At 45.1% G+C, this 13,023-nt stretch overlaps 1 protein-coding gene across 1 annotated transcript in view; it reads right to left on the bottom strand.

Annotated features, from left to right (window-relative positions):
• The window catches only part of LOC8027518, a 57,569-nt gene extending 56,898 nt beyond the window's left edge, over positions 1 to 671 (bottom strand). Inside the window, exon 1 of the mRNA XM_042287294.1 lies at positions 439 to 671. Within this exon, the coding sequence (XP_042143228.1) occupies positions 439 to 442 (4 nt within the window). The 5' untranslated portion in view covers positions 443 to 671. The remainder of the gene's footprint in view (positions 1 to 438) is intronic.
• Positions 672 to 13,023: the final 12,352 nt, after the last annotated feature.

Raw genomic sequence — 13,023 nt, 5'->3', positions numbered from 1 at the left:
ACACGAATTACTACAGTATCGCAGGTATAGCATGTGTATTTACACAGTGCATTCTTGCGATGCTAAAAGTTGATTTTATCCTTCGCAACGATAATCGAATATGTCTCAAAGACCCGACTGCGAAAAGGACGGGTCCTACTCGCACACGCGTAGATCGATATTCCGAGTGCGGCACCGTCCAAGTCGCGAACCTGCCACGGGCCAATGTCACAGTTTTCGCAGTTGATCCGCAGCCCGCATACACCCTCTGCTCGCTCAGTCATACGACACAGCCAGGACAGCGCTAATCAAAAGCGCACCCATAAAAACCAAACCAGTAGGGGGAAAAAACGAACGACCCGTTGCAGTTCTGCCGCCACTCTCGACAACGCCCCGTATTCAAGCCGACTGTTTCCGGGCGTTATCTCCCTTACGATCAAAAATACGTAAAATACTCACTCATTAGTTTCGGCCCGGTGACAGCCGCGGGATCGTGCGGACACCAATTGGGAATGGCGAGACGTCGCAAGTGGCAGCGCAGACTTCACACTGCAGTGAATTCCGCGCGATGCTCCGATGAAAACAAGCCCCGGCGACCCTGACGAGAGGCTGCAGCTCGAAAAGTTGGCGAGCTGCCAAGGGCCGTCTCAAACTCGCGCGGCACGAAGTCGGTGCGCTACGCGTTTTTTCGTGGTGGCCGCCATGTTGAATTCTGACGTAACTGAGTTGGGGCAAAATAGCAGATCACTTTATTTGTCGATTTGAAGACGCTAGAATTCAAGTTTTTGATGCCAGTAGTTCTATTTATTTTTTCATGGCCATACTTTTCTATCATAGTTATGCCCAAAAATCACTTTAATTTTTGTTGCCCAACCCACTACGTCACACAACATGGCAACCGACACACGAAAACGGTCTATATCAAAAAGTCTGACAACAGGATAAAAGCTTGATCTGGCTGGGTACACTGGGCAGCGGACGCCATCTTGAATGGAGCTCCCGGTTCGTTCACGTTGCCCCAGTACGCGCAAATACTGTACTCTGGCACGAGTTTCGTTGGGTGGTGACGATGTCACGGGTGAAATACAACAGCAATTTATTTTTCACGCGCTAAGAAATTCTTTAATTTTTTTCTTTTGGAGTAACAACAAGAGACTGAGTGGTACCAGTAGATATTAAAGTGAGGAGTCCATATCACATGAGCGAATGACATTTTAGCGAACGGCGACATTAGAGCGAATGGACGTTTTAGCGAATAACGGGGGCGCGCGTTAACCCATCCGTCGCGCTGCGCTTTACGCCGCTTCGCGGCGACAGTCTGCGGCAGCTCATTACAAAAATATGAACCCACTTGGCCCACCCGAAAACGCCGCTTCGCGGCGTCCGACTATTCGCTAAAGTGTCGTTCGATGAAACGTGGGCGTTCGCTAAAACGTCATTCGATCAAGTGAGTGCCTCCCTAAAAGTGAGAGTGGATTAGTTCCTCGAACCTTCTTTGTATGTTTCAGTGATGCGCTCGCAGTCACCTTGTGAAAAAAAAAAAAGTGAGTGTTCGAGGCTACGCAAGTTGAAAGGCTTGCGGTTGCATCATCCTGTTATTCTAGAGTTTATTGCCGACCACTCGCGAGCTTATGTAACACGCAGTGCACAGTTGTGCACTGCGTGTTACATATGTGCTACGGCCGCCTTGGACGCGAGAGTGGCCCGGCAGCAGTAGAGGCGGCGATTGTAACGCCATGTGTTGAGGCGGCGGAAACAAGAACCCTACGCTTGAGCGCAGAAAGAGCGCCCCGATACACCATAGCCCTGAGGACACATGGATGTTAGCGGCTGTACCCGTCCTAGTGGCCGGAGTGGGTTATTAACATATTGGACGTCGTTGTAACCTCTCCTTACTTTTCTCTTTTTTTTTTTTTTTTTCTTTCGCTCATCGCTCGCTCATTTTCTCGCTTCTTCGCTCGCTCGGCCGCCCGGAGCGCGTTACAATAGCCAAGGGCAAAGGGCTAAGGGAAATTTGTTCAAATCTAGATATGTTTTAACAAAAAAAAAGTTAGGGCGCAAACAAGCTGGTGAAGGTTTAGCATTTGAGACTTCGTGGTGTGTTCTCCTTCCTCCCTCCTCCCCCCCCCCCCCCCCCCCCCCCCCCCCCAGCCTCGGGGTTTTGTCTAAAATGCTACATATGTTTCTTTTTTTTTTTCTTCATGGGTTTTAAATGGTTTTAGAATAATGATTATACTAATAATAAGTCTCACAAAAGCACTTGCGTGCTTATGCGTGTGTACTTACAGTCCAGTATGGGATGAAATTTAACAAATCGGAAGTATGCAAAACTAAATTGATACAACTGATTGAAGTCCTATTTATGCAGAATTCAACATAAAAGTAGAGGAAAAAATGGTTTATCGACTTAAAGGGCCTCTGACACGCCCCAAAAATTTCAAAGTGCCCGCCAGTGCCCTGTGACGTAACAATGTACCGCAAGGTGTCGGAGCGGTCAAATGGGAAGCATCGACCTACGTCACTAAAAGTGGGTTCGCCGGAAGTCACGTGAGTTTCACTCCTAGTGCTCTCCATAACCGTGCCTAAGACTTTTTTTTCTGTTTTTTTTCTACGAGCGGTGGTAGAAAACAAAGTTTCAGTCCCACTAGCTTTTTATTGCTGCACCGTTGGTTAGTTTGCGTGCTGTAAAAGTTGAGGACGAAGAGTCAGTGGATCGACGTGATGGAGGTCAATGATGAAAGTGTTGCGAGTACAAGCCAGGGTACGAGTGCATGCCATCAGTCTGATGGTACAGAGCCATACTGCGCACAAAACAAGCTATCGAGTTTTTAAGAAAAAAAATTTAGAACGCTTGCAGGACTTAGGATTGCTAGTATATGACACGCCCGATCGCATTGCTGAAGGTTCAGACACCGAGGTCGTCGAATCACCGGATACTCTCCAGGCTGAAGATGCCTGCCGTTTATAGAATACGAACTGGTGAGTGTACCGAGTACAAGTAAACGTCGAGTATAAAGTACGTGTTTTGTCTAGAACATCAGCAGAACTTGTTTACTAGGTTCACCGACTCCTCTTCTTCTACCTTTACAGTAACTTTAGGCGATAAAAAGCAAATAAAAGAAACCCTTGTCTGCTTGAATTGCACGCGGAAGTGCAGAGAATAAAAAAATATAAACAAATATCACACGCGGCCGCGCTAAGCACGAGGAGTGATAAAACTCACGTGACTTCCGGCGATGCCTCCCTTCTGGCCGCCCCGACATCTTGCGGTACACTGTTACGTCACAGTGCACTGGTGGTCACTTTGAAATTGGGCTTCGTATTTCTATTTCTTTATTAAAAAAAAAAAACTACACAACTGTAAAGTGAAATAATTTTTCAATCACGTCCTAATACACCATTTTAACGCCTAGCATGAAATAAATTTTTTTTTTTCGCGTGTCAGAGGCTCTTTAACAGTAGACAAGCTCAAACTTTTATGTCAGTAAGCATGAAACGAAATTACCTATTTTTATAAAATAATAATAATAATGATTTACATAGACTTTGTAATACCACAAATGACACAGAATAATCCACTCTAGCTCTTAAAATCATGGCAATACAGACAGGCGCGAAGGGAACAACAGTAAATGCAGGCGTGCAAGAGTAGTAGTAGTAAGCGTTTTATTGGAAAGGAAAACCTGAACAGTTGGCCACTCCTAAAAATGGGGGCGAGTCAGTTCAGGGTTGAGGAATGGGTTAGAGGAGAGACAGATTAAAAGAAAAGAGAGAGAGAGAGAGATAAAAACAAAGGGAAGGGGTGGATGACTGTCACTTGTTGGCACTCTGCACTTAAGGTCGGATACTTGTGGTTTATAGGCGATCGAATAATTCTGTGTCCTCTAAAAATGTGAGGAGACGTGCGAATGTTTTAGAAGCGGTCCCGGCCGGACCCGGAGGAAAAAGAATTTCCTCTGTAGTGGCATGTGCGACGCCGGCGCACTGCAGGCCGTCGATGAGGGATCTTCTCTCTTTCGTTAACGCCGCGCAGTCCCAGAGGAGGTGGTCGAAGTCCTCAGGAACATTGCAGGTTGGGCAGAGGGGGTCGACGGCAGAGTTTATGCGGTGGAGGGCTTTCGCCGTGAAGGCACATCCGGTGCGTAGCCTATGCAGCAAGGAGGCGCTGGATCGTTGTAGCTTCGGTGGGACACACGGGAGGTTTTCCGCAAAAAACCCGTGGGTCCGGGTGATGAGCGATTATATCTTGATGTATAAGTAGTTTAGCTTCGTGTATTTTAGGTATTGTTACCACTGGGACATCAAGGTGATGAGCCGCTGCAGCGAGTTGGTCAGCGGCCTCATTGCCCGAGATGCCAGTGTGCGAAGGCAACCACTGAAAGGTTAATTGCCAGCCCTTTGCTTGTAAGCTTCTCGCTACGTGCGCGACAAATCGAGCGTATTGCGGTGCGTCTTCAAGACGATCTAGCTGTTGCAGCGCCATCCTAGAGTCTGTGAGGACTAACGCTTTGCCACATTGAGGGAGGTTGTTAAGTGAGTCAAGGGCAAGCCAAAGTGCCACAAGTTCGGCAGTTGTCGACGTAGTATAAAAACTTAGCTTCCTGGACTCGGTCATGTTGAGCGCTGGGATACACATGGCAGCAGTAGACGACTTACGGCTATGAAGCACAGAGCCATCGGTGTATACCCGCAGCCAACCAGCGAAGGACGTTTCCATGTGGTCTTCAACAAGGCTCCGGACTACAGGTTGGGCTGTGTTCCGTTTACTTTTGAGAGCGGGAACAGACTCATTGATGTTTAGTGGTGGAGCGTATGGTGGTGGAGTCATGTAGATGATGTCTGGGTCACCAACGAGTGCTCTGAATTGCGCTGCCAGTTGTCCGAGGTGCCAGAGTGGACGCTGATGAAAACTATTTAGGAGTGGACCTGTTGATTGACAAGATGACTGTCTTGCTATGTGCCGAAGTGTCAGCTCCCTGCCGTGATTTTCAACGAGATTGACCCTGGCTTCCACTAACGTTGGGGTATTTGGGGAGTATCTTGGTAGGCCCAAGCATAAACGAATTGCGACTCGTTGAAGAGTCTCTATAGCCGAGGATTGGGTGCTGCTGGTGCGGACCAGCGGCAAGGCGTATTGTAGACGTGAGAGGATGAGCCCTCTATAGAGCTGCATCATCATGGCCTGGGGTGTTCCCCACCGACTGCCCATAATCATTCTGATGGCGTTGAGATGCCGGCGACACCTTATGATGGTTGTCTTCACCGCGGGGCGCCAGGAGACGCGGTCGTCTAACAGGAACCCCAGATAGGTGTATGTTTGGACTCGTGCCACATCAGACCCGTTGATGGTATAGACCCTGTTGATAGATGATCTGGCCGTCGGATGATATTGAAGAACTGCGGTTTTGGAGGCGGAAAGCGTAAGCCCTAGTCTTGATATTTCGTTTGCTACTGCTGTTAAGCCTTGCTGGAGCGTTCTCTGCATAATGCTGTATGTGTTAGTAGGAGCTGTAGCCAGTCAAGGCGTCTCAGAATCATTCGCTCCAGAATCTTTCCGAGGCAGCAAGTGAGGGAAATTGGTCTGTATGAGCTCGTTTCACATGTGGGTTTTCCTGACTTGTGTATTGGAACGACCACAGATGTCAGCCAGGCGGGAGGGAGTACCGACGTTCTCCAGATGTTGTTTAGGTACGCAAGGAGTCCTGGGAGGGCCATAGAGTCAAGGTTCCGCAGTGCTTGAAAAGTAATTCCATCAGGACCTGGTGCGCTTCGTTTGCGAGAGGTGCAGCGAAGAGCATCTTTAAGCTCCCGCAGCGTGAAATCCGAGTCGCTGGAGGACGAAGGCGGGGAGGTCGTGCTGCCTGTGACAAATCCAGGAGGAGTTATAGGAGCAGAAGTGAATTCATCGGCGAGCAGCTCTGCCGCTTGAGCCACGGTGATGTTCTTGGCGATGACAATGCCGAGGGCAGGTGAGCGGGGAATGGCTTGCCCAGCTAGGACACGAGCCATGCGCCACGCTCGTCGTCCACCACCAGGAGTATGAAGCGTCTCACACCGCTGTCGCCACTGTCTTTGTTGCAAGCGATTGGTGTGTCTACGGAATGCAGCATCGACCCGCCGGTAGTGTTGAATGTCCTCCTGTCGCGATGTTTTGAGTGCGCGTCGCTGTAGCTGTCGGCGCAAAGCACGGAGCTTGATGTATGTCAGGTCTGGGTTTGGTCGATATATTGGAATGGTTACAGTTCGGGTTGATTTGGAGAAGGCCTGAGCTATTGCTGTCATGTAATCGGCATTGTCAAGAGACATTAGTTGCTCAAAGTACATCCGGTAGTTGTCCCAATTCGTCACCGTGCAAGCCTTGTGTGTGACGGGTGCGCTCGATAGGGAAGTGATCTTTATAGGAATATGATCACTGCCCCAGCTATCGGGTTCCGCTGACCATATTGCACGTATCGAGTTGGTAGCAAAACTCAGGTCAAGTACACTACGCTCTACTCCTGGGCGTACAAACGTAGCGGTTCCGTCGTTCAAGCAGCGGAGACCAATGGCTGTGGTATATTCTTCCAGTAATCTGCCGCGTGCTGACGTTTGTTTGTCTCCCCAGGTCTCGTTATGGGCGTTAAAATCCCCCAGCAGCAGCGTGGCTGGTGCACACCTAGAGAGTATTGTACCTAATATCGTAGGGTCCCAAAAACGTTAGGCCGTACGTAGCCTGTGACGATGGTTAGGTTTGAGTTACCTTTGTTGATTGTCACAGCCACGTATTCAGCTCTGTGGTCGCAGAGATCAGAAAGATCCACTTGTACTTGAGGTAAGTTCCGGTGAATGTACAAGGACGCCTTGGGTGCATCTGCTGATGTTGAAGTTGTTCGGGGCGTGCTGTTGTATATGACGTATGGTGATAGTCGGATCTCTCCCAGCTTAATGTTAGTTTCTTGTAGCGCTAACACTTCGACCTGGTGTCTTTGTAAGTGCTGCCTTAAGTCGTTTATTTGTCTCCGGAGACCGTTAACATTCCACTGGATAATTGATGGGATGAGGTTCGTTTTGGAGGGGCACGGAAGTCTATTTCTTGTTACATGTATTTTTCCGTTGTTTTGGGCTGATTTCTCACCGATGCAGTCTAATGACACCAGGAGGTGATGAGTGGTACAACAATGTCAATTATTGTGATTAATTATTGTGCAAATTGAGAATGTAGGGAAGCCAGGAAGGTGCGCAGCATTGTGGTAAGTGTGCAAAGCGCATTCCCGAGGCTTTGTGGCTTAGGTGCTGCGTCAGATCTTGAATTCTTGTAGGTAGGCTGTACGCTGGACTTCCTAGTTGGGTTTTGCTTATCTTTCAGAGGACCGGTCATAGTAGCTTCCTCAGCGCTTGAAGATGCTGAAGGCTCTACAGTAGTAACTGGTGTCTTTGGCGTCGTTGTGGCTGGCTGTTTCTTCAAAGATGGGAATTCATTCTCACTGTTTAATGGAATTGTGATCCCTTTGTCTTCATTTGTGCGTTGAGGACGCCTCCGAGGTGTCCAGTACCTTCCTGCGCCGCGGGTTTCTTGGTTGCTGATGATGGCTGACTTTGCTGAAGTGTAGTCCATATTGTTTGAGCTTTTGTAATTTGCAATTTGTTTTTCCACCTTGTAGATTGGACACCTTGGTGACGTGGCGTCATGGCGCTTGCTGCAGTTCGTGCACTTAGGTTGTTCTGCTCCGCACGTGCTGATGTCGTGTTCGCCTCCGCATCGGCTACAGCGCTGCGCTTTAGAGCAGGTACTGGCAATATGCCCGAAGCGGTTACACTTCGGACATTGTCGTGGCTTTTCCAAGTATGGGAAGACTTCATATCGAGTGTGGCCTATATAGACGTGCTCGCATGTCACTCCCGAGGAGAAGGTGAGCTTTACTGCCTCCGAAGTTCCAAGTCTTCTTACTTGAATTACAGGCGCTTTTTCTCGTTAAGATGCGCAAAGTTCAGCGTCTGTGATTTCAGTGGATACGCCGCGAATGACTCCAACGTAAGCAGATGGTGGAGGCGGTTCATACGTCATAACTTGAACCGCACCTAGGCTCTTGAGTCGGAGTAGGGCTTTTGTGGATTCCACATTACGTGTGTCGAGGGCCAGCAGATTGAGACGATAGTTCGGTCTGATCTGTATGATGCCGTCAGGAGCGACGTCCTCCAGTTTCTTTTTCAGAACCAAGGGGTTGAGGTTGGTTACGAGTTTTGTTGGGTCAGTAGGCTTGACAATGACGGTGAGATTTGAAAGTGGTTGACTTATGATGGTTGATTGACTCGAATTAGAGCCATGGCGTCTCTTCTTTGTCATTTGAGTCGTCCATTTGTCTCCATCGTCAGGCTCATCCGTCATAGAAGCATCGTCGTCAGTGATGGCGGGCTCACCAGATTCGACGTCGGCGGATGCTGGCTTCGGTGCTTCATGGATGCTCATATCCGTTGAACCCCGAAGGGTGGAGACGGATCTTTGGAGTACCGAAGGAAGATGCTCCGAGGAGTTCCGGCCGGTACGTTGGCTGTTGATTATCTAAAATACTACGATCTCTCGGGAGCGATGAGAACGATCGTCCTTCCGCAAGCGTCGTCGTCGTCGTTTTCCTCGCGTGCAAGAGGAATGCGGCAATACAGTGGGGACGTAAAAAAGGCATGGGTCTGGGAGCTGTCTATTGTTCAACTGGCGTACTGCACCATTTACACATTTTTTTTCACCTGTGCTAAGGATAGTAGATTAAGTAGACTATCAGGAAGATCATTAAAATATGTTCGTACATAAAACTTCCTCATCCTTTTCCCATAATTAGTGTATATTCTCGGTATGTGAAACCTTTCTGTGTGCCTTAGTTGTTTTTCTTTAGCGGATGGTATTTTGAAATCGTGCATGAAATAATATTTTGTGAGGACCATGAATTTATGCAGGTCTTCCACCGTTAACAATTGGAGTTCTGACAGCTGTTCTTGAAACGAAAGACTTTCTAAGTGTGTACCATACGTCATGTTCTGTGTATTTTTTTGTTATTAGATTACTGTTTTGTATTTTGTATTGGATGAAAGCGAATAAATGGTTATATCATATGATTCATATCTTAGTTTTGATTCACCTAACATCTGGTAAATCAATCGCCTTAGATTAATACTTGCAGAACTTCGGAGTTTATAGAGGTATGCAGAAACTATCCGCAGGTGTTTAAGTAGGTAGTCAGTATGATGATTCCAGGATAAATACTCGTCAAAGTGTATGCTAAGGTACCTAGTTTCACTGGAGTGAAATAGTGGTGAGCAAGAGCGTTGTCTACATTCACATGAATTCAAAAAGATGCGTTGATTAAGATTAATGTGTTTCTGGTGAGTTCGAAAGCACATGAGGTTCGATTTATCATTGTTTACAAAAATATAGCTTTTTGAAAACCAACTCATAATTTGTTTGATGTCATCCTGCAAAATTCAAACGACAGTATTATAATCTTCGTGTGTCATAACCAAGGCTGTGTTATCAGCGTACTGATACATTTTTTTTAAAGGAAGCAAATATAGGTCGGTCACATAGATGTTAAATAGCATGGGACCCAATACCGAACCCTGGGGCACAACAGAGTTGAGGTGCGCAGCAGAACTTGTACTATTTCCTATTCGAACCGTTTGGGTTCTTTCGGTGAAGTAACCTTTGAAAAATGTACGGAAATGCCCTCTGAAACCAATTTTATCTAGTTTCTCCACTGAAAGTGAGTGATCTATTGTATCAAAGGCTTTTGTCAGGTCTAAAAAGAGCGTAAGTGCTATTTTGTTGTTATCAATTGGTTCATTAATGAAGTCTAGCTGTTATCTCCTCCAGTAGAAGTATCGTGCCTCTTTGTTGCCGGAATCCATACTGCCAGTTGCTTATAGTGAGAATTTGTCGCAAAACGAGGTCATGTCTTGTAAAACAAATTTTTACATTATCTGAGAAATTGCCGGTAACAGCGCGATGGGCCTGTAATTAGCAATGTCCTTTCTTGTTTCCTTTGTTATAAATCGGCTGTACTATTGAAACTTTTAACTTACTGGGTATATTTCCTGTAGACAACATACCATTTATTATACCAAGCAGAACGCGTTCTAAGCAGCCTATGTTATGTTTTATATCTCTAAATCTTATTTCATCAAATCCTGCTGGCTTTGTTATAGGCACACTGTTACTATGTATTCTAGATCTGATTCTGTCATTTGGGGCATGTACACCGAATTAGCTGAATACCCTAATAGCTTAGTTGTTCCTACCGTGTTGTTTACTTGATTACGCAAGTCTTGTATCTTTGTGATGAAGGTGTCATTAAACTCATTGCTGAGCTTATCAAAGTCAGTTGGACCGAAAGTTTTCTGTAGACATGCATCTATATTATCTTCAGGGGGTCTGCCAATTATTTGATTTACGATGTTCCATGTTTCTCTTAAGTTCTTCCCGCACCGCTGGAGTTGCTTCATATGAAATCTCTTTTTAGCAAGTCTAATTTTCGCAGTGAGGTTCTTTCGTAGTCGTCTAAATTCTTCTTTTAATTTTGTGTCATGCGGATTTTGCTTACATCTATTTCATAATCTGCTTTTTTTTTTTTTCAACACTAATTTCTAGTATCTCCTTGTTGATCCAATTATTTCCAGGCTTTCTCGGCCTAAGCTTTTTTTTTTTCTAGTAGAGTGTTTGTATATATTTTTATATGTTTCAACTAACGTATCATAGAAAGTGATGTGATCTAGATGAAGCAAAGCATTCCAGTTATATCTTTGTATAGTGTCATATACTTTCTTACTGTCAATGATTTTGCTTACATTCATTTTTCTCTATCACGGCCGTATGCTCTTCGCTTATTCTTGGTTTAATGCGCAACGAAGTAGTCACCTGCTACCTTTTGTTTAATAGTTCCCCCTAAAAATTTTAAGTTACTCAACCTTACTATCCCGTGATCAATGCACGATCTGGTAACTGTATGCCCTAGGTAGTCTTCCCTTGTGTAGTCGTTAATTAAATTATATAAAACGTAGTTAGACAATATGTCAAGATATTCCGTGACTCCCGTTTTCTTGTGGCACATGGTATCTATATTAAAGTCACCTGCTAATACGAGTTGATCATTGTTATTAGACCTATTTAGTAATTTTGAGCATTCTTGATAGAACAATTCTAAATTATTGCTAGGCGGCCTATACACAGCACGAACTGTAAATAACAGTTCTGCTTTGCGAATAGTAATCACAAGAACTTCCGCGTGATTCAAAGACAGCTCAATGCGGTCAGTTAACTAGGTATTTCTATGTGTACAAGAATTCCTCCTCAAAGGCTTTGTCGCCTCGATATTTATTTCGGTTAGTATTAGTATAACTATATCTATGAGTGCATCCCTCAGGTATACATTTAGTTCGCCCCAGTGTTTTTTAAGACTTCTAACATTAATTTGAATGAGACGGAGAATCTGTCGGCTGTCTTCTATTCTGTCCTCAACTAGTATTGTCTTGGTGTATCTGTCCCAATTTGTAAATCAGCTGCACGAGGTCATATTAGCGGATGTGGTCCAAGTCACTCTCATCATCAATACTTATCACAGCCGCGCCGTCTCTCCGCCTTACTAGAATTTTCCCATTGGTCATCCAGACATATTTAGAGTCTTTCTCCTTTCCACAATCTTTCGCGTTCCAAAACAACCATCGCTGGAGCTTCGTCAGGTTCTCGTTGATGAAAATGCGGTCAGATTTTAATGCGCTACGCTTATGGACACACCTATCTCTCTCCGACCTGCCTCTGAACCGCACGATGATTGAAGGGATTTTTACTTCCCTCGCTTTCAATCTATGCACTGATTCAATCTTATCAGGCACAGGAAGGTCCAGCCTTGCTGCTAGATTACCGAGAACCGCTGTCAGGTCTTCTTGATTATTTTGGACAATATCATGAATCTCTATGTTCTTCCGCCGCGAATATTGCTCAAAGGGGAAGAAACAAGTTCCTTCCCCTTTCCTTCTTTGTGACGACCGAGCGCAGCTGGAAGAAGGCCTTCTTGTATATTTTCCGGGCCAGAGATGATCTCCAGTACTAACAAAAGTGATTTTAGGGGGCCACAAAAGACCAAACTAACAAAATTTAATTGTGTATGCAGGTTCCAGCGAAGCACGTTAACCTTTAAATAACTACTCAACTACACGAATCTATTTTAAACTACACTGTAAAAAAAATGGGCAAAAAAAAAAAAAAACAGAAATCGTCTGACAGCTGGCCTGCCAGAAAATTTCTGTAAAGCTCTGTTTTATGTTCTTTCTTGTTTCTTTTTGTTTTCTGTTAATTAACATACATTTTCTGTTTTTCACTAACAAAAAATTTGTTATGCGAAAGCAGTGACAGAAAAATCTCAGCACAGAAAACTCATGTAAAAAAACAATTTCCGTTAAATAAAATACAGAAAATAACAAGGGAAGATAATTTCTGCAAAATTACAAGTTTCGTGGAAGCAGTTACTGTGAAAGCCCAAGAACATATATTATCTGTCTTAGTTACGTGAATTTTACATTTTCTCTCGTTTATCTCTTCTACAATTCTTAAATGCAATATTTAAAGATGAAAGAGGCCATAGGCAAAATATATGACCTCACCGCTGATATACTGCCACGCGACTTATGTGTTACTAGGCCCCAAAGCTAGTGAAGCATGTACTCGTATAATAGCAAAGGCAATTAGATGTATTTTAATACATTTGCTACTATGTACGCTTTACCGCATGTACACATGTGGTAACACATACTATGTACACAAATGTCGAGTAGAAATATATAAGCAGAAAAGCCATTGTTTGCCGGCGCCTGGATCCACCGTCAAATATCAAATCTGCCAAATGGAGGATTGTTATAATTGTTCTATACTGTGCCGGTTGCTAAGCTAAAATGACAACCACGTATCAGGGAAGATGGTTGTGAGAGCTTGGTTTCGCTTAGCGGTGGCAATGCACCAAACAACGAGGAGCAAGTAACAGGGGAACGACACACGGCGCAGGCTTTCTTTTCAGTTTACTCTGT

The sequence above is a fragment of the Ixodes scapularis genome, unplaced genomic scaffold (assembly GCF_016920785.2).
Source record: "Ixodes scapularis isolate PalLabHiFi unplaced genomic scaffold, ASM1692078v2 PGA_scaffold9__187_contigs__length_104089568, whole genome shotgun sequence".
In the NCBI taxonomy this organism is placed as follows: Eukaryota; Metazoa; Arthropoda; class Arachnida; order Ixodida; family Ixodidae; genus Ixodes; species Ixodes scapularis.
This window is presented reverse-complemented; position numbering and strand designations above follow the sequence as displayed.